The 22,041-nt window shown below is 42.9% G+C and overlaps 1 protein-coding gene across 1 annotated transcript in view; it reads right to left on the bottom strand.

Annotated features, from left to right (window-relative positions):
• Positions 1-2,868: 2,868 nt before the first annotated feature.
• The window catches only part of LOC146352146 (interleukin-6 receptor subunit beta-like), a 38,400-nt gene continuing 19,227 nt past the window's right edge, over positions 2,869-22,041 (bottom strand). The window contains exons 6-16 of the mRNA XM_084833379.1: positions 21,295-21,437; positions 19,981-20,122; positions 19,765-19,847; positions 14,742-14,949; positions 14,025-14,183; positions 11,466-11,573; positions 10,384-10,536; positions 9,070-9,213; positions 6,514-6,610; positions 4,710-4,791; positions 2,869-3,847 (exon numbers count right to left, since the gene is read on the bottom strand). Coding sequence (XP_084689505.1) covers positions 3,395-3,847; positions 4,710-4,791; positions 6,514-6,610; positions 9,070-9,213; positions 10,384-10,536; positions 11,466-11,573; positions 14,025-14,183; positions 14,742-14,949; positions 19,765-19,847; positions 19,981-20,122; positions 21,295-21,437 — 1,772 coding nt within the window. The 3' untranslated portion in view covers positions 2,869-3,394. The remainder of the gene's footprint in view (positions 3,848-4,709; positions 4,792-6,513; positions 6,611-9,069; positions 9,214-10,383; positions 10,537-11,465; positions 11,574-14,024; positions 14,184-14,741; positions 14,950-19,764; positions 19,848-19,980; positions 20,123-21,294; positions 21,438-22,041) is intronic.

Raw genomic sequence — 22,041 nt, forward strand, 5'->3', positions numbered from 1 at the left:
GTCAGGAAAGAAGCTTACAAAACAAAAGGCAATGGATATTAAACACTTCCAAATCATGAGGACACCCTGATCTCCATAGAACCTTCAACTTTGATCCCTCTCAACCTCACACCCACCGCACTGGGGATCCTGATTCTCAAGGAGATCTCAAGCCCCTTTGGGCCAGCCTAAGCCACCATCACGGCTGTGTTGAACTGCAAAGTCCGACCTTATCCACCTTGAGGGTTACCTTCCAGCTGAAGACAGAGTGCCGCCTCTTCCTTGGAACTGACAGTGGCAGAATCCCAAAACACTTAGTGCCATGACTCCCTTTCTGCGTTCCGTCACGCTTGCCCTGGCTAGCATTAAACCATGTTTTTGTGCCAAAGAGAAGCACTACTTGCAGCCTCGAAGGTGTACCTGCATTGCGCACCAGGGAGCCCACTGTTTACTCCAGAGGCCTTAAACTAGGGGGTCTCCAGCCCTTTTGGGCCAGTGGAAACATTTGGACTTTTGAGAAAGTTCAGAGTAAGTGTGGGCAGTTACAAAATATGCATGACTGAGAAAGGCAAGTTCTTGCCCAAGGATTTGAATATAAGGTGGAGGTGAGGTCTCACCCCGAAAACACAAGCCCACTCCTTTGAATCCACAGTTCTGTCAATCCCACCCCCCATCCTCCCAACACACACACGTCTCTTCCTTGTTCATACTACACCCCACCCCACACTGATGGGATATGCTGCAGACCTTCCTAATCCCTCCTATTGCTCTCTGCAGCCCCCAGCATCCCAGCCCTCATCTCTGCTTCCTCTTCTCACCCCATTGGGTCACCCGCAGCTAGCCCTAGTTTCCCCACTTCCTCTGAGTAACCCTAGCTCTTCTGAGTTGCCCTGCCGCATCCCCAAGCCTCCCCTCCTTACCCAGCAGTGGCCATGTGGTCTGTTCCTTCTATCTTTTTAATAGGGTGGCCAGGAGCACTTCAAAGCCTCCAGCTCCCTGCCATCTCTGCTTCCTAAGAATGTCTCTGGGTCTATGTGGGACCCAGAAGCATTCAGGGAAATAAGGATGGCAGGTGACTGGAGACCAGTGCCTCCTGATCACTCAAAATTTAATTTTAAAAAATCATAGTTATCAGCAGGACAGTTGGTCGGCTCAGAGAGAGATGTCCATGGACACCATGTTGCCTACCGCCACCTTAAACTTTACCCAGTTGGACACAGCAGTCGCTGCTTCCCCAGTGCAAGCAAGCACAGTTTGCCTTATCTCTCCCTGTCCTAAAAGACAGGATTGCGGGCAGAATCTCGCAGACTGTAATCTCTGAGATCACTGATCTTTACAGCAAAATAGAAACAGGCCTTTCTGCAAGAGAGGGAAGAGAGCCCTCATCCAAGACCCCTCTGCCTGCACCCAAACAAAACATAAGGGAAAGTCAGGGTATAATAGCCCCGAAACCTAATACATACATACACACACACACACACACACACACACCCAATATGCATGCACGCACACTCTTCTGAGGACTTGGTGATGTAGTCTCCAGACCCTTGCCATTCAGTAACGGACGAAAATTGCACCCTTAAGTCCAAACCTTCTAGAGCGCAGTCAAGAGACAAGGATCCCCCTGGACACAAGATTTTTCTGACGAGGATGGAGAAATGTCTGCCCGGGGTCCCTAAGAAGACTCTCCCCACACTGGGCTTTTCATTAATGGGTTTCTTTCTTTATCCTCCAAAGCTTCGGAGTCCTTAGGATTGCAAGTGACCACTCCAGAACCTCAAGGAGAGCCTTGCTGTGCCCAGAACTGAACTTTACCAGCAGGGAAGGGCCTTTTCCTTCTTCCTTTGACAAGTTTGTTAAAGCAGGGTGGGTGGATCCACCCCAAGTCAGGAAAGCTATTCATGTTGCTGAGAAATTTTACTCCCTACCCCAACAGGCTTTGGAAGATTTAAAGGTTCCCTTGGTAGTTGCCTCAGTAGCAGCTAGGAAATGCAGAAAAGCTAAAGAATTCTGAAGCAATTCAAAATAGATTAGGAATAGCGTGTTTATATCTTGTTCCTCAGAGGTTTCCGAAAACCATATAGTTTTTAAAAGTCATACTAGCAAAACTGGAGGTTAATTTGGAAAACATACCGGTAGGTAGCTATTAGTTTTAGTTCTAATTCAGTGATCAGAGAAAGTTATATTACGCCAACTCCAATCAGTTCCATATCTCCCAGTTAAAAAGAGCTTAGATGATAGCTTTGCTAGGTGACCTTATGCCTGCTGAAAAGGTTCACTTTCACACTGACTTCAATTTATCTTCAGTAGTTTGGTTTCATCTGGTTTAGGGAAGCAAGAAACAAAGGCACACCCAGGTTTCAGACTACCAATATAGCTACAGAAATTGTTCAAATGTTGGCTATTTTAAAACTTTAAAGTTTAAAAGTGTCCTGAAATGAGCCTGTTTTGAAGATCTGTACTAATCCATCCCTTTGTTGGACAAATGAAACAGAACTGGCGTGAGACACTATGCACCCAGTCTACACCAGGGGTAGGAACCTTTTTCCTAGGAAGGGCTACTGACCTATCGAAAAAGTCAATCAGGAGCTGCAGATGAAAGCAGGCAGAGATGGCAGGATTATGTAAGAAGAGCCCTCCTGGATCAGACAAGGGTCTATCTAGTCCAGCATTTTGTTCATACAGTGGCCAACCTATGGGGAACCCACATCAGGACATGAATGCAACAGCACCCTCTTGCCCATGTTCCCAGCAACTGGTGTTTATAGGTATATTGCCTCTGATACTGGACGTAGCATATAGCCATCAGGACTAGTAGTCATTGATAGCCTTCTCCAGGAATTTTTCCAGTCCCCTTTTAAAGTCATCTAAATTGGTGGTCATCTTGTAGAAGTGAATTCCATAGTTTAATTATTTCATCTCTCCGGGTCACTCCGCATGAAATTACATGTGTCCATGGACCACAAGTCCCCCTCCCCAGATCTACAAAAAGTTGGAATTCAATTGAATTTAAGCTTTTTAATTTACTATGTGACCGCATGCATAACTTCCTCTAGCTGTGCTCCATGTCTGACAGCTATCTCATGTAATCAAAGGTTATTTCGCTGTAAGAAACATCACTCACAAACAACTAAGTTTGAAATAATGATTATCTAAATTCCTATGTCAGAAAGAAAGAAAAATAATCTGTGTTGCTGAACTTTTGGCTCCATCTGATTTGTGATCATAATTAGACTCCAAAATGATGTATATACAATTGCATTACATGCCATCTGTCTTAACAGAAATCATATTGGAGAGATGAGGTGCTACTGTATGGCCAGAATCTGTCGTATAACTGCCATTTTGGTCTCAACATGAATATTAACTACCTTTACTTAACCTACTGCTAAGAAGTTTCTATTCAAGCTTTGACCTATTTTCTGAGTATAGAGTTGCTGGTCCTAAGCACCACCTGATTTTGCTTCACAGAATCTTGAGGAAAATATGCTGCTGGTTGTCCTCCTCTTCCTGAATTGTAGGGCAATTCCTTTGGGAGGTGGATTGCTCTTGTGGGCAGACTTGTTGAGAGCTTCTGCATGGCTTTGTGGCCAACTTCCATGCCAACATAATCACTGTGAAAGCCACCTTTTCCCTTCTCACTGGCATTGACTTTGTCAGGGATTTTCAAAGGATTCAGAGTAGCGTCTAGCTTTTCCCCTGCAGCTGCTTCAGAATGGTCTGCGAAAACATCCCTTGCAGTTGTGTCCATAGAAAGGGACCCCTGTCTTGAGAGTGTCTTTGAATGATTTTCTTCCACATAAAGTTTATTTGCCCCATTAGATGGTTGTGACTGAAGCAACGACTGTAAACTAGGTCCCAGCAGAGCCTGCAAATCAGATGAAGTTGAAACAGAAGAAATGCCATGGCCTTTTCACTAGGAACTTTAATTTAGTTCTTTACTGTGTTTGGTAAATTGAATAGTATAGGAAATGGTAAAGAAATGAATTCATATTAAAGCTAAATTAATGGGAAGCAAAATCAGCAAATGACTGCCTTTTAAAAAGATTGGTGAATCGTGATGTGACAGTGGCCTGGTTCGCACACAACACTAAGCCATCCTGGAGGATAAGTTGCCGTGGGTTGGTTGTTTGCTTGCCAACCCATATTACTCCCAACACACAATCAGGCATGGTGTGGCTTGTTTACTCCTCAGTCCTCCAGCCCATTCCCTGCATGTATCCCAGTGTTGTCGCACAACCCGCAGCCTCATCTCCTTGTCCCAGCCCCCTCCTTGTTCCAGTTGCTACCCCCTTTTGGAGCACTTACTTCATTCACCACCTTAAAAAAAATGTTGGTGCCTCAAAAAAATGGCACAAATGGGGTCACGGGGTGGTGATGTCAGTTTTTCGCAAGAGCAAAGATTCGGCTGACCAATAAGCATAGTCTTGCCTGGTCAGTTTCCTTGTATGTTTTAGCTGTCAAATGCAGCCCAAGTAGAGCAGGTAACATACAAAGAAATTGACAAGAGGAAGCTGGATATAGGCTAATTTGTGCACAGGTGCGAAGGACTGGGGGAAAAATAATAGTAAGAGAAAGGACGGACCCGGTAGCACAATTCAGAAGCACCCAAAAGTGGGGGAATGTTTGACTGCATTCTACCTGTACTGTTTATAGAAATATATATAAGGATGTAATAATTAATTAATTAATTAATGGTGATGCAACATTGTAAAATAATCCTTTCATACCACTGGAAGGGTTCTTTCCATATTCTGTATAGCACTGCTGTATCTTGGATTTGGTATGGCTGGCCAACACAGTTTCCTTGATCTGTAAGCGCAAATTAGTTTAAAATATGAAAATCATATTCAGTCACTAAAATCCTAAAAGTTCAACATGTTTCATGCTGATGTTAATACTAATTGGATATAAAATTGAGCAGCTAGCTCAAATGGGTCCAAACAACTTTTTTAAAATGAAGCAATCGCATTTGCACGAGCCTTTGGTTGGATGCTCTGAAGGCCCTGATAGACCAAGTGCAATTTATCTGCTGTAAGTAATCGTTTACGTGGCGGGTGGGATTTGGAAGAGCAACCCCTACCCAAAGACATAGGAAAACACGCTTTTTAAAGCATCTTTGGTGGAGAAGCACAGAATTATGCATAGTGCTTGAAATAAGCAGAATATTTGTTTTTAATTGCCAGGGTACCCAAAGCAAAAGCCAGGTGCCCTCAGGAATATTAATGCTCCTTTCCTAAATGTTCAGTTCTTATTATATATTGCAGCTGTTTTTCTTGCAGGAATATGCATGCAAAAAAACCCTGCAGGAAGCTTCAATCCAACTGCTCACTAAGAAATAGGACTACTCCCAGTTTCCATGTTCCAGCCAATAAGGGCAAAGGTATTCGGAATTATTAACAAGCCCTTTGCATTTATATTTAATTTGTATTAAACTGTTTTACTTTAGAATGAGTTTTTCAAAGCCCAACCACTGGACAAAATAGTTTCCTGCAAATAATTTCCCCCGATCTGTCAAATTATGATGATTTCACGGAGATGCTTTGTACTGTGTGGTCTTTAGGAGTAATTAGGGAATGCTCATTTTTGAAGGCTGCAATCCTGTGGTCTCTGATAGGGCATCCCAGGGGCCATAGGATATAGTGGGCCTCACTCTGCACCCACAGAGAGGAAGGTATGCAGGCAGAGAAGGCGGCCTCCCCTTTGCAAATGTTCTTGTTGGGGTGGGGAAGCCTCCACCACATTTGCCACTCCATTGGTACTCCAACTGTGGTAAATAGCAAAAAGAAGATGGTCGCAGGTGGGGTGGGGGCAGGATCCCCATGTGCCCAGAACTGGCATGGGGCACCTGGAGTTGGCATACTTACTTTATCTCCTAGCAGCACCTATTGGGGGGAAATGTGTGGGTTTTTTAATCAAAGAAAAAAAGGAAGGTGGAAAGAAAAACATTCCCTTTTTATCCTGCTGGCATGACCAGGGAACAGGAAGTGGTGGCTAATCCACAATGGATTCTCCCTCTCCTTCCAAATTACCCTGCCTGTGCTTTACAGTGTAATCCTATACATGTCTACTCAAACCAAACTCCCAGTAAGTTCAATGATGCTTACTCCCAGATAAGTGAGAATAGAATTGCAGCTTTAAAATATTCATAGTTCTCATCTTTACAAACAGCACTGCATGGTAGGTTGGTATTAGTTATATTTAAAAAGGAGAAAGAGTCTGACAGACAGTGAATTGACAACAGCTAGTGGTGAGACCCTGGCAAAGGTGGGGTGGATTCGCCAACTCCCTAACCACCAGGCAGTATTTGCGCTAATCATGTACAAAAAGAAGAGACAATATTTTAAAAGAATTTTGCCACATTTTGTACTCCCGTGTTTGTGCTTCCTACAACATGTGCATCCTTTTCTGCCCCGAGGGCCGCATCCAGTGGGGCTTGCATACATGCACATTAAATAACTAAATAATATGGCTGAATGAATGAAAACAGGCATGGCAATTAAACAGTATCTATGTCATGAAAATCCCTCTTACCTTTTAAATACTAGGGAACAAAGTATGACAGCAATAGTTATAGTCAGTATGATGCCAAAACAGAGGCCAGCAATAGTTCCTTCAAATTCCCCTTGATCTGGGAAAAAAGAAATAGTGAGGTAAAAAAATAAAATTTTGCACTGGGGCACTCAACTTTGAACTGGGGAAAAAGTCCATGACAGAATTAACAAATTTGCAATACTAGAACATCTTGAAGGCCTTTTGATTTTAGATACAATGAAGACCAAGATAAAAATTGCTCAAACTGTGGAATGGATACTTTTCATATATTTAAAAGGATAGCAAAAAGAAGGGGGGGGATAGCTGTCCGCCATATCTGCTGAGGACAAGGCAAAGACAGATGATTTGAATTACAAGAATACTCATTTAGATGAGGTGTTGGAAAATTATAATTTTACAATGGAACTGTATATTCAGAGGGCTTATAGAATTCCATAAGTTGACTGATTAATTTCAGTTAAAATGTTGAGTCTCTGACCTTTCCTATACAAGGCATTTATTGTGTGCTCGTTATTCCCTAGTTATGGTTGTTTATGGGTCCTTTAGATGACGATGTGACCTTCCAGTTTCGCTTGTGTTTTTAAACTGCACTTTCGACGAGCTTTTTTAGAGTAGGGAAAATGTATTTTAAAAGTGAACGAAAAAACTTTTTCCCCTTATGCAATTGCGTTATTCTGCTATAGCACAGCACCACTTAAAAGTTTTGTAGCAGAAAAGCTGGAAAGGAACTGCTCTTTGCATAGTGCTCAGATCTCAATTCTGCAACGAAAATGAAAGTAGATACAGTGGATAATTAACAGCTTCTTGTAGAAAAGCACTTTGGGTCTTGATGCTGGTTATGCTGTTCCCTCTGATCCACTTGGTTGCAAAGGTGCAAATTCGAACTCTGATTAGCCCTCCAGATTAACTATATCCAGCCCATATACAGTGTCTTTTGTCTTAAGTACAGTGAGGAGTGCTGCTGTTTAGGATTCCAGCCACTTCATTCTATTCCCCTTTTCCACCTGATTTGTGTCCACCCCCATCCACCCACCAGTCAGCATTCCATAGTCACTGAGCATGCTCAGTCCTCATTGGGCCACTTTTGCAGTTTCTCTGATTAGGGTATTTTCCCCCTAACGTTTTTTTTTACTTCTGCAAACCTCAAGGTTCCCTCAAGCCTGCTGATACCTTTGTCTTGTCGGCATAAGCAACAACACTCACAGCTTGAACATCGGAAATAGAAGGAATGATAAACTGCCAGATAGCATTTTAGGCTCCGTTTCTCTCTCCTTTTACCTACCTACATCGAATGTAACTCCAGTATATTACACATTAAGAAAAAGAAATGACTTCCAGTGCACCCAGTTAAGCTGGATGGAGGGCTTCTGCTTATTTTGATTGAACCAGGCTCATGTTTGTGGCTACCACATCTATAAGCCAAATTATTACAGCTGTTATTTGCCCCAGACTAAAATTGAAGCTACATAGCAGCCTTCCCCAACCTGATGCTCTCCAGATGTGAAGGACTGATGCCTGGGAATGATGGGAAGTGCAATCCAACTCATCTGGAGGGCACCAGGTTGGGCAAGACTGCTATACAGGAATGTATAAATAAATGTAGTACTTGCACGTACAAGGGAAAACTGCTCTGAGAATGGAGCTACCAGCATGGAGGGCCCTGGTTGTGCGGCTGCCTGCTACTACCTCTTCTCCTTATGAGGAGGCAGTCCCGTGACGCTGGTTAACCGTGAAGGCATTCCCCCACCCCGTGTCCGGTTTACTGACCCCCTGTCCTGTCCTGAGCCTTGCCCGTGTGACTGGAAACAAATATGAGACAGATGGGGCCGCTGCAGCACAGCAGCCGCTGTTGCTGCTCTCAGAATGATGCCACGCCGGGAACCCAGGAGAGGCAGGAGCAGTGCAGGCGCCCGTGGCTGCATTCCGCAGTTTTATTTTTATGCTGTAGTGATGATGAGAGTGTATCCAATGGCGGCTCTGCCTTAGTGGAAAGTGCATGCGCTCGTGCAGGTTGGGCACCTGAGTTTTGACAGTCCGCCGCCCACTTAGCACAGCGCTGCACGCCCTATTCCAGAGGGAGCCCCAACCTTCAGGGCTGCAGCTGTGGGGAGCGGGGGGCTTCAGTGATCCGCTAAGATCACTTGCCCCAACTGGTGTGAGCAGAAGTTCTTTCTGCTAAGGCAATTCCACCATTGGATGCAACCCATTGGGCTAAACCTAACATCACGCTGGTGGAGGTCCACCAGCGCAACAGGACTTTTCGCCTTTCTTCTCTTCTTGCATCTGTAGCCCTCTGGACTGCCTGAAAATCTACTCCAGAAGGTTTCTCAACTCTCCTGAGTAGATTTGGGGCGGGGGGGGGCCCTCCAAGTTTTGCTGACAGAAGCAGTTCTGTCAGCAGGATTATACCATTGGATCCAATCCATTGTGTTTATTGTTTAATACTGCAAAGCATTCTGGTAATATTTATATTGAAGTGTAGGATATGCATTCAAAAAATAAAAATACATAAATACATTAAGAACTTAACGATACCATATTTCAGCGTGGTAAAAGTTTGATGCTGGCTTTGAGCTCCTTCTCCTTTACTAGTAACTCCTGAGATTTGTACGCTGTAAAGAGTTTTTGCCTTAAGTTCTTTCAAGTGGTGCTGCTTGGTTGAAGAATTGACAGCAACAACTGCAATATAAGAGGGAAAGAAGCAATAGTTTATGGCAGACAGATGATGAGCAGAATGTAAGATTGTAATACTTCTGTAGGGAGATACATGAGTGAAATTCCTGCTCCCACCAGAAGTCACTACTAAGAAATGAATTCAGAAATGAATGTAGTTGAACCATGCATACATGCCTTGTCTATAGTGGATTAACCCAGTTACACTGAACTCCTGACACATTTTTTTTGGAGCCATGACAAATGGGGGGAGGGGCCCCAATCTTCTCCCTTCCCCCCAAGTCATGCTGGGGGTTCCCTCAATGGAGGTGTGACAGGCATCAACATTATGGGTTGGATCCAGATTTATTCATACTTAGAGTAAACCCACATCCCCTTGTTTTCAATAGGGCTGCTCTACAGACGACTAAGTCTGGATTCAGTCTATATTCTTTTTGGTGCCAGGTCAAAAACTTATTTGCATGCCTGGCCATTTTAAGCTAGTTTATCTTAAGCTGGTTAATGTATGTTGTCTATTGTATATATTTTCTTTCCTGCCTTTTATTATTATAGACAATATTGTTGTTTTTCATTGTATATTTCATTAGGCTTTTTAAATTACATTTTGTACATTGTCCTGGTATTCTGTGATGAAGACCAGTATAAAAACATTTTAAATAAATATTGGCAACTCCCATTTTGTGTCTGTATTTTCACCCTCCACATGTAATAGCAGCTCGTGAGTGTGTGTGTGTGTGTGTGTGTGTGTGTGTGAGAGAGAGAGAGAGAAAGCGGGGGGATCTTCCTTTTAACATCTAGTTAGGCCCTGAGATCCTTTAGTGATACCTGGAATTGATAATATCTTTTTACATGATCATGGGAATCAGCAGAGCCAAGTGCTTGTCTGATCGCTTGCCTCCCCTGGCTCTGGTTTTTTAACCCTCCCCCCCTGCCCCCCCCACACAGAGAGAGTGAATCCCATGGTCACCATGGAAGTATCCTCTCTCCTTCTCCTGGCCTCACTGAGCTACAATTTGCCTGCAGAGGGAAACTGTCATTGGCCAAAACAGTGAAAACTCTTAAAACAAACACATAATTTCTTCCAAGCTTTCAGTTTAGAAACTCAGTATTGTCTGTGGACTGGATGAATGATAAATCTTTTGATGATAGTAATACTCAATCAAAAAGTGGTCCTACCCAAAGAGAGGTTTTTCAGGATTTCTGTGTAGTAAATTCTGTACACCCGAAGGAATCCTAAACATTCTTCTGCAGGTATCTCAGTCCATTTCACAATAGCTGAATGTTTTGTCACAAGTGCAATTGTTACATTAGCCGGACCAATCCTGGGAACTTAAAAAGACATTCCAGTTCATTTTTCCATTCCCATTCAGGGCAGTTGTTGTGTGCATATTCCCTGCCCTGTTGTGCAGTGCTACCTACTGGCAGACAGTAAGTACTGTTGGCATCTGTTTGTGTCTGATAATGGGGGTAGGTCATAGTCCAACACATACAGAGGGTACCAGGCTGGAAAAGGCTGTTCCACCTACTCATCTAGACAAAACTTGGATTTATTATGTTTTATAATACCCTCCACCCCCCGCCACCCTCTTGACAGTCTCACAGGGTTAGATAATGCAAGCTTCTCCCTTTATGAAACAATTTTCATTGATCTATTTGTTTTTGCAGTTTAGTCTTCATCCATAGCAGATTGGCTGGATGAGCCATGACCTACTGATTTTCTCAAGCAACAAGAAATGGAAAATTTTGCAAGAAAAGGACAACAAAGGAACATAATTATGTAGGGAGGAAACATAATAAACACAATTTTAAACAATTTCTTAAAGGCATCTTACATTGTTTACTTCAAAAAAAGTCATTGCACAATTGCAGCATTTTGCAATTGCCCAAATGTGTGTGTTCAATTAAAATATAGACCTTAAAAAATCAGGAATGTGCTTTTTAAATGTTAATCCCTCCCTTTTCTTTAATAAACTTTCCCACAGGAGTGCAAATCAAGGGGGATTTTGCTTTTAAAGTATTATTGAACTAGTTTGGGCATGACAATGAGCCATGACAACCTTTGTCACGCATGTCTCCCCCCACACCAGCACAGTCCCTGTCCGGGCCAGTCCAGTATAGAAGACTGGCCATGACACCTTACTTGGACTGTGCCCAGTCATTGTAATACCACCATTGTTGGAATTTTTTAAGAGTGATGAGTTGGAATAAAAGCAAGATTTTTTTCTTTTTTAAAAATAAGATGACTCTGTAAGAAATACCTCCTTCCACTGCATAGAAGTAAGTCATGGCTAATGTCCTTTCACGTTTGCACAGAATGTCAATGGCATGCAGTATTACTTTATATAACTTATATGGTTGGAGATTACCTAGAAAACAGATACGGATGTTAACGCTTGCAAAAGTACACTGATATGATTCAGGAAAAATAAATAGGTATCTTAAAAATCTGTCACGTGTACATCTGAGCCTCACCTGTCTAATAATAATGGATTAGGATACAGATTTCAACTGGTACAACAGGGCTAGCGGAGGTGGACTCCCCTGCCAGTGCCTACCCATGGTAGCCCCTCCAGCCCATAAAAAATGCTACACAGGGCATCAGTGCCTCTATGCAATGTTCTGGGATCCATCCCCACTCCCCCCAACACCTAAATCTGGACCTAAAACTCAGCGTGCATTTTAATTTGCTGAGGATGCATCTGGATTCCAGCTGACTTTTAGTTCACGTGTGGATTTGTTCTATCATTGAAATAACATAGGAACACAGGAAGCCGCCTTGTACTGAACCATTAGTGCATCTAGCCCAGTATTGTAGACACTGACCGGCAACAGCTCTCCAGGGTTTCAGGCAGGAGTTTTTCCTGCCCTACCTGGAGTTGTTGGGGTTTGAACCTGGGACTTGCTGTATGCCAAGCAGGTGTTCTTCCACAGAGCCACAGCCCAGCCCATATAAGGTAAGTGTTCCATAAATACACAGCCTCGCCTTTCAAAATATACTAAGCTTGCTACACCTCCAAGGTTGATACGTTGTGGGGAAAGAAAATGACTTTACTGATAGTTCACCTATGGCTTTTCTGTTCTGGAAGTTACAAAAAGCAGCCTGAAAGGGATGAACATGTAATAAAAGGTCAAGGAAAAGAGGTGATGAATAATTGATAGCAACCTCAGGTCTGATGCCCTCCAAAGCACATTACAGCTAATCCTGATTGATCTGTTTGTCAGAATCACTTGTGCAATCCCTATCAATATGCAGAATGGGAGTCCTGTGAAATGTTTATGAATTAGAGGCTGTTTGCACATAAATCAGATGGACTTCATAATCAGCACAGATTTTACTTAGGCTTTGCAAGGACACATTTTCAGGAAAATGAGGAAAAGCTATCTGGCCTGCAACAGAGCAGTAAGTAAAGTTTATGCCAATAGGCGGGCACGGATGTCGGGAATCTTCTTATCCAGATGGTGGTTCTGATGGGTCTCAGCATGAAATGTGTAACCTTTCCTCCCTCCCGTTTGCTAAAGGAGGAAATTGCAGATGGGGAGACATAGCAGGTGCACTTGATGCAGCTGCTGCTCTTGATCTAGCTACCATCGATAGTACTTTTGCTGAAATAGGGATTTGTTGGTAGGGACCGGGATGGTGCAGGCAAAAAGATAAACAGGATTTTGCAAGGGCAGAGCAAGAGGGCTGAAGAACGCTTGTAGGGGAAGAATGGAGAATATCCCCACACACACACACTCACTGGATTCCCTCAGTTGACTCTTGGGGTTTTGAGCCATAACATACTGTTATGGCTTAGGTGCAATGCAATCGTTTCCATAAATCTCACTTAGTATGTATTGCAGGATTTCACAAGTTGCACTGAACCGGATGGTGCATGGCAGTTGCACTCGGTGGATCATCGCTGTTGTCCAATGCTGCTTTAAAACGTACTTCCAAACCCACAAGTATTTTCAACTCAAATATTCCTCCCTCATTTCAAGTTTAAGGCAAAACTTGAAATCTTGAAGATGCTGTTAGGGTTTGCTTAATCTGACAGTACTTGCTATTAATGTAATTGGGCCAATTGTCAGGTCCTCTTGGTCAGAAAGACAAGCCAGCAATTTTGAAAACTGTGGCTGCTAATCAAAAGACAAACACCTTAACACAGCAAAAGAGATCCACACATGGAAGCAGGCATTAAAGTCCAGAACAGAAACTGGATTTCAGTGGGCTCAGGCACACCTAATTCTGGGTTGGCTTTTGGGCTAAGTGCACAGCTGGTGCAAAAATGACCACACATCTCAGTGACCTGGTTCACACATAATGGCAAGCCATCGTGGAAGAATTTCCTCGCGGGGCTTGCCGTTTCGCATTTTGAAAATTCAAGTTGTGGCAGGGGGCATGCCACAGCTAGTTGTTATGTGTGAACCTGTGAGGGTGGGTTGTTGGGGTGGTTAACAAACCACGCCAAACCCATGGCCTGGTTTAGGGTTGCTGGTGGCCTGCTAACCACTCCCAACAACCCAGCCTCACCAGGTGGGCACGGAATGCCCTCGCTGCAACAAGATGCCCTGCAGGGAAATTCACCCATGGTGGCTTCTTGTTACGTGCAAGCTGGCTGAAAGTATAATTCCATCACAGTCCTCCATCAGATCTGGCTTTTGATGCAGATGGAAGTTCTTGTTCCCATCCTAGGTCATTGGTTGTTACACATGAGTACAACTGGTTCAGTACCCGAGTGAAGCAGCCAACAGATTCTTTGTATTGCTTATGTTTTCTAAAACCAGAAAATGAAGGACACTTCTGCTTTGTAAAAGTTATGAAGCTAACTCATTACCTAGTGACTTGCTTGTCTTACTGCCAGATATTAGTTCCGTATCCATGTCTTCTATTCCAGTGCCCCAGTCAATCACAATATACCTTGGCTTGTATTTTAGATTCCAGGTGATAACAGTTCCATTTTGCTGATTGGAGACATTGATCTGTACAGGTAAATCTGTAACAGGAAGAGGAAATAGCAATAAATAAAGGAAGTTTTAAAAATCAAAATAAAGATTCTTCATGAGCATCCCAATCCATAATGTATATGCGAGTAAATTTCACTGGAATGTAAACATGATTCCATCTTATAGTTTCACCATTACAGGATATCCTTAACACAGCTGTGTCCTTAGCCTGCTGATTCAAGTGGGCTTAAGCACTGAACTATGTGTTGGATTGTAAGAGCAGAAGAAAAGCCGTGCTGGATCAGACCGAAGGCCTATCAAATTCAGCTTGCTGTTCCTATGCTAGCCAACTGGATGCCTATGGGAAGCCCACAAGCAGAACATGCAATAGCACCTCCTGTTTATGTTCCCCAGCAACTGGTACTAGAGTCATACGCAATGAGTTCGAACTGATACAAAACCAGGCAGATAAAACAACTGCAAGCAAGCAAGCAAGCACATTAATAAAAGCCAGCTTTATGTAGTCTGTTGCCTTAAACTTTAAAACATAAGAGGTCTTTGTTACTTTTTCTTAACAGTGTCTTGACAGAAAAATATTCTAGCTCTACCTGTTGTAGTGAAATCTGGAACCGTATATGAAACTGGAGGGGAGGCTCCCGCTTCATTAGAGGCAGATATATTGATTCTGTAATAAATCATGGACAGATTCAAATGTAGCCAATTCTCTATTATGTTGAAGGAAATCGGTTTGAAGCAATATCTGGGTATTCTTTCAATATTTATAGAGTATCCAATGGTATTCCTGATTTCTGTTGTCTAAGATAAGCAAATATTAACATCAAACAGTTAATCAACAAGATAGTAATAAAATGACATTAAATATTCTAGGCATAGTTAACGCTGCAACTCGAGCAAAAACGGCAGAAGTAAATCCTGTAATGATACATTTTCAGTGTCAAATATAATTAATCATGATTTTATTTAAAAGGTTTCCAATATCACTTGTCTCTGTACCTATTTCATTGTCTGGCTAAAGTTGGATTCTTTGTTTTGCAAATATTGGATTACAACGGACAAGAAACTGATTTTCTCCCTCGGTTTTAGCAGTCTGTAAAGTTCTGTGAGCCTGAGCCTGCATACACTTGTTAGGCCACCTGTGGATGTTATCTCATGCTGTCCTGGGCTTCAAGGCCACAGTAACATTTCCACAAATTGGACTGAATGAGTTCAGGGGAGTGTTGGTGGGAACTTTCTGCTCCCTGCTCCAGAAATTCTGGGCAAACTGTTCCAATCCCAGCTAGCACATGATTGGTTATTAGAGATCACCTCAGATTTACTAAAGGCTTTGGGCTATAAAACCAAGGAGGAGAAAAGATGCCTTTGTCTTCATCTGGTTTCTTTTTGCACTTTCCATTGCCTGCTTTGGATGGCCGGCTCTCTGAGGTCCTGCACTATTGAAGACCCATGTTGCTGGTATGTATAAACAGGGTTCATCTATAGTTTTGCCCTCTATGCAATCCAAAGATTGCTCGGTTTTTTTGTATGCTGCCCCCTATCTCTTTTTCCTTGTGTAAATAACCTTAATACCTATCTTGATTGAATATGTGTGCTTCATTCCAATTCAGCCTTGGTACTAAGTCCAGAGCTTTCTTCTTGGTTATCGCTACTGTTTAAGGTAGCTTTGAAACAGAAGGTGCAGGTTTTGGTCATAAGAACATAAGAAGAGCCCTGCTGGATCAGACCAAGGGTCCATCTAATCCAGCATTCTGTTAACACAGTGGCCAACCAGTTGTCGCTGGGAAACCTACAAGCAGGACATAAGGGCAATAGCACCGTCCTGTCCATGTTCCCCAGCAACTGGTGTACATAGGCTCACTGCCTCTGGTACTGGAGGTAGCACATAGCCATCAAGACTAGTAGCCGTTGATAGCCTTCTCCTCCAGGAATTTTGTCCAATCCCATTTTAAAGCCATCCAACTTGGTGGTCATCAGTACCTCTTGTGGAAGTGAATTCCGTAGCTTAACCATGCACTGTGTGAAGACATACTCCCTTTTATCTGCCCTGAATCTCCCACCAATCAGCTTCATGGGATAATCCCAAACTGTAGTATTATATGAGAGGGAGAAAAATGTCTCCTTATCCACTTTTTCCACACCATGCATAATTTTGTACACCTTTGTCATGCCCCTCATCCTTACTTGTCCTTTTTTCTAAGCTAAACAATTCCAGATGTTGTAACCTTTCAACAAGGGGAGATGTTCCAGCTTCTTCTTTGATCATTTTAGTAGCCCTTTTCTGCACGTTTTCCAACTCTACAACATCCTTTTTTAGGTGCGGTGACCAGAACTGTACACAGTATTCTAAGTGTGGTTGCAGCATAGATTTGTATGAAGGCGGTGTGATACTGGCAGTTTTATTCACAATTCCCTTGCCAGTTATGCCTAACATGGAGTTTGCCTTTTTCACAGCAGCCACACACACGTTTTCATTGAGCTGTCCACCACTACCTCATGATCTCTTTCTTGGTCAGCGAGCTCAGATCCCATCAGGTTATACTTGAACTTGGGATTTTTTGCCCCAACATGCATCATTTTACACTTGCTTATATTGAAGCGCATCTACCATTTTGATGCCCATCCTCCCAGTTTGCAGAGATCCTTTTGGAGCTCCTCACAATCCCTTCTTGTTTTAACCACTCTAAATAATTTGGTGTCACCAGCAAACTTGACCACCTCGCTGCTCACTAATTCCAGATAATTTATGAACAAGCTGAAAAGCACTGGTTCTAATACCGATTCCACTATTTGTTGTTGTTGTCGTTCAGTCGTGTCCGATTCTTCGTGACCCCATGGACCATAGCACGCCAGGCCTTCCTGTCCTGCGCTCTCTCCCGGAGCGTCCTCAAGTTCATATTCATTGCATTGGTGATGCTATCTAGCCATCTCATCCTCTGCCGTCCCCTTCTCCTTTTGCCTTCAGTCTTTCCCAGCATCAGGGTCTTTTCCAGAGAGTTTTCTCTTCGCATTAGGTGGCCAAAATATTGGAGCTTCAGCTTCAGTATCTGTCCTTCCAATGAACACTCAGGGTTTATTTCCTTTAGGATGGACTGATTTGACCTCCTTGCAGTCCAGGGGACTCGTAAGAGTCTTCTCCAGCACCACAGTTCGAAAGCATCAATTCTTCGGCGCTCAGCCTTCCTTATAGTCCAGCTCTCACAGCCATACATTACTACTGGGAAAACCATAGCTTTGATTAGACGGACCTTTGTCGGCAAGGTGATGTCTCTGCTTCTTACTATGCTGTCTAGGTTTGCCATAGCTTTCCTCCCAAGGAGCAAAATTTTAATTTCATGGCTACAGTCACCGTCTGCGGTGATCTTGGAGCCCAAGAAAGTAAAATCTGTCTATTTACTTCCCTCCATTGGGAGAATTTACCATTTATTCCTACTCTCTGCTTTCTGTTCTTTAACCAGTTACTGATCTGTAAGAGGATTTTTCCTCTTATTCCATGAGTGCTAAGTTTGCTCGGAGTCTTTGCTGAGGGACTTTGTCAAAAGCCTTTTGGAAGTCCAAGTGAACAATGTCTACCGGATCACCCTGTCTACATGTTTACTGATACTCTCAAAGAACTCTAAGAGGTTAGTGAAACAGGACATACCTTTGTGGAAACCATGTTGATTTTTTTCCAGCCGGGCTTATCCTTCTATATGCTTTGTTTTATCTTTAATAAAGCTTTCAACCAATTTACCCAGAACAGACATTAAGCTAACCAGCCTGTAATTTCCTGGACCTTCCTTGGATCCCTTTTTAAAAACTGGCATTACATTGGACATTCTCCAGTCCCCTGGTACGGAGGCTGATCTTAGGGAGATGTTACATATTTTTTGTTAGAAGACCAGCATTTTCATATTTGAATTCTTAAAGAACTCTAGGATGGATATGATCTGGGCCCGGTGACTTGTTAGCTTTCAATTTGTCAGTATGGTTGAGAACTTCATCTTTTGTCACCACTGTTTTTCTCAATTCATCAAACTCCCTTCCTGAAAACATTAGTTCAGGCACAGGTATCTGTCCTATATCTTCTGCAGTGAAGACAGATGAAAATAATTCATCCAGCTTCTCGGCAATCTCCTTATCCAACTGAAGTACTCCTTTAGCTCTGTTGTCATCCAACAGTCTAACTGCTTCCTTTCCACTTCTGATATATTTAAAGAATTCTTTATTTTTGATCTTGATGCTGTTAGTGTTATGCTCCTCAAAATGCTTTGTTTGCATTTTTATTGTCTGCTTGCATCTCCTTTGTGCAATCTTCTGTTCACGTTTGTTTTCCTCATTTGGGCAAGACCTCCATTTCCTGAAGGAATCTTCTTTTCTCTAATGGTTTCTTGACCCTGCTCATTAACCATGCTGGTGACCCAAGGAGTCCTACCCAAGGTCTTGGTGCCACCTTTCCTAACCTGTGGTATACATTCTAGCTGAGCTTCTATTATTGTGGTTGTGGATCCTTATTTTATAAGCTTTAGGGGTGTCCTGTAAGGTCTGAGACTCCCTGCCTACACTGCTATTGATAGGAAGTTGCATATTCAATCAGAAACGGCTCATGCATAGTATGCAATCCACCAAATCGTGGGTTAATTAACCCATGATTTGCCAACATTACATGCGAACTGCGTGTATTGCCCCTGCAGTAGGCTTTGAACTCTTAATTTAGAGGTGCCACGATAGTGATAAATCAGATCCAGGTTTACTTACAAGGAGATACTTTATTGAGTACAATCAGCACATAGGCATACCCAATGGTTGGAACAGACAGCTTCTCTGAACCCAGAGCCATGGGGTAAAATGGGTTTTATACCATACATGTTAGCAGTGAGGCAGCATGAGAACAGCAAGCGTTAATTAGCATTCGTTCCCAGCATAGGCACATGCTTGCTCAGCCTAAACATAGCTTCACTTCCCAGGCACATCTTGATAAGGCACTCCACTCGTTGGTATGGAATGTACTTGAGGCTGCCCCATCACTCTTATCACTCTTTGACTCATCCTGGTAAATCAAGAGGCCTGTTAGGGAAAACAGCAGCCTTCTGAACCAGTCAGAGGGCATTATGGGGCATCTAAGCCCCTCTAAAATTACTAATAGCTTGGTTCAGGCCTGGGGCCTTATATTGGGTCACTGAGTTCAGGTCCAAGAGAGAACAGAAGAGGAAAGGGGGAGTATTTAGGTTTGTTGGGCTGGGATTGTTACATTGAACTGGGCCTGAATGTCTTTTGTGTAGCTACATGACAGAATAGTTCTTTTTTTAGGAATCACACTAGTTTCACAAATGTGGGGTTATTTTTAAATGTCTTCAGGACTAGAGCACTGTGATATAATGGACAGACAAAATCTTGAAATGTGGAGGCCTGGGTTCAAGTCACTGTTAAACTCTGCAATTCTCTAGGTGAGCTAACACCAGTCACCATCTCTCAGCCTAACCTACCTCATATTATATAAGGTTGTTTATTAGGATATAATGCAGGGATGGTAAGCTATGTACACCAACCTGACGTCCAAGAAAGAAAAGCAGGATAAAAATGTAGTAAAGTGAAAATAATTATAGTTATTCTATATAAATATGAACTAGACATTACCTTCCACTTAAGAAAGATGCTTATTTCTCCTTGTGAGATCTCTTTAATTCTATTTTCCAAAATCGTTGGCTTTTTAGTAAGATCTATTATAGAATAACAGTACAGGAAATATCAACTTAGAAGGATATTCATAATCAGTACTGCATTTTTAGAGTAAGCTAAAATTCAAATACATTCATATTTTTTGTCAGTTCAATTAATATCCATGACACTTACTATGTGGGATGTGAATTTCCTCACTCCAAGCACAAGCAGAACAAATTTCCTCCTTGGGTATGCATCTGAGGCGAGCAACATATGATGAGGATATATTTACTCTGGGGATAGTTGCCTTAAAGATCCAATTCTCCATAGGGCCCTGTGAATAAGTAATATTATGCTAAACTTTCTCATTGCAAAAAAGTTAGTTTATTGCTCTTCACAAAAGGCCATGTGCCTTGGTTAAAATGGGAATTAGCATTGCAGTATCAACAGGTTAGGAAAGAGATACCCAGGGTCATAATATATAGCAGGGTGGGCAACTGGGGGCAGGGGGCTGGGGCCATTTTCACACACACACCTACAGGGCGTAATCTGCTGGAGAAAAAATGCCAGTTTGCTGCCAATTTTTGGAAGCCTAAAATGACCAAATCTTGCTTGTTTTCAAGTAAGATGTGGCCCCTTTAGGCTTCTGTAGAGGTAGCAAACCACACAATCCCATGCATGTCTACTCTGTTCAGAAGAAAGTCACACTGACCTGTTTTTCACGATCACGGTTGGGGAAATAAGACTAAAATAGCCCATGGTTTGTGGGTGGCTTGTTAACCACGCCAGCAAGACACCCTTACCAGGTTCGCGCAACTTGGCAAGCTGCACCGGCAAGGGTAATCATGCAAATCCCACTGGCACGAAAGGCAGGGGGAATAAGCCACCATGGCTTCCTTCCTTCACCGTGATCATGTGAACCGGGCCACTGTGTTGAATGAGTCTTATTCCCATCTAAGTGGGTATAGGACTGGCCAATTAGGCAGCAGTCCTATGGTCCCTGGGAGGGCATCCCAGGGGCCGTAGGATGGAGCGAATTAGGAGGTCTTCCTACGCAGCCCTGGAGCAGGCATACTTGTTTTGCCTCCAACTGCCAGCCCCCTCTTCTCCCCTGCCAGCGTGAGCCTGGCAGGGCTTGGGCAGCTCCTCCATCCTGGGTGCGTCCTCTCCCACTCTCCTTGGATTCTGCTGTAAGATTTCTGTCATTGGGTGACACATCTAGTCGGAGCCTTGGCACTTGACCCTATGCATTCGAGAAGCAGGTGCTGGATCTCGGCATGAAGCTGCTAGCCAGCTTGCATGGGGAAAGGATACTGGAACGTATGTGGATGAATTTCCATTGCAACATGAGCTGCAGGAACATTAAAGGTCTACTGCAAGGAGGCAAAGAATAGCAAAATTTAATTTGGCAACTTTGAAAATGTAATGGAAAATCATAGGGAAGACAGCTCTAACTCATTCTGGGAAAGTGAAGAAACCTTCAACCACATATGTCTCTTACTGTACCTCCGATATCCAGTATGGGGTTGTTTGTGTTGCTTCCTTGTATTGCAGTTCATACTGCAGTATATATCCTGGTGATTTCCACGTAATTGTTAATTCGTTGAATAACTGATGAGCTTTTATGCTGATAGGTGGAGAGCATTCGTCTAAAATGGAAAAAGTACCGAAGCCATAGATTTCTACAAAGCAACAGAATCCAAAATAATCCACATGTAGTTTCTCCTAGCCATAGGGTGCTTCTGTTAAGGGAGGAATTGCCATGCTTTTTGCACTCACTTTTGACAGGGCATCCATGGCTGCCTTTACACTAAAGAAAAACCCTGCAGTCCTCCCGTTCTAGATCCTTTCCGCATTTATTGTGGGCTCCCAGACAGCGACCACGTGACTGCTGAGAGGGGAGGCCTTTAATTTTCAAGGTTCCATAGAAGTCAATGAAACTGCACCATCTAGTGGCTGTTTTAATCACATAATGTTCCGAGCTAATAATCAACATAATGTTCAATTATGTTAATTATTTTAATCAACATAATGTTCAATTAGTTGTGGATCTTTTGGGGACGGAATAACCAGGAAATACCTCTGGATGTGCACTGGAGGTTAACTTCAGTGAGTGGGCAATCTCAATAGCAGGATAAAAGCTCTGTGTGATACTGTTATCCAGTCATTGTCAGCCTGCATTTTCCTTGTGGTTCTTCCATCTTTTCTCAAATCACAGAAAGTCTAACTTCTTTCAAGATAATAGAAGAGTAG

This window comes from Heloderma suspectum, chromosome 2, assembly GCF_057233095.1.
Source record: "Heloderma suspectum isolate Gila_16-S chromosome 2, 16-S_ref, whole genome shotgun sequence".
In the NCBI taxonomy this organism is placed as follows: Eukaryota; Metazoa; Chordata; class Lepidosauria; order Squamata; family Helodermatidae; genus Heloderma; species Heloderma suspectum.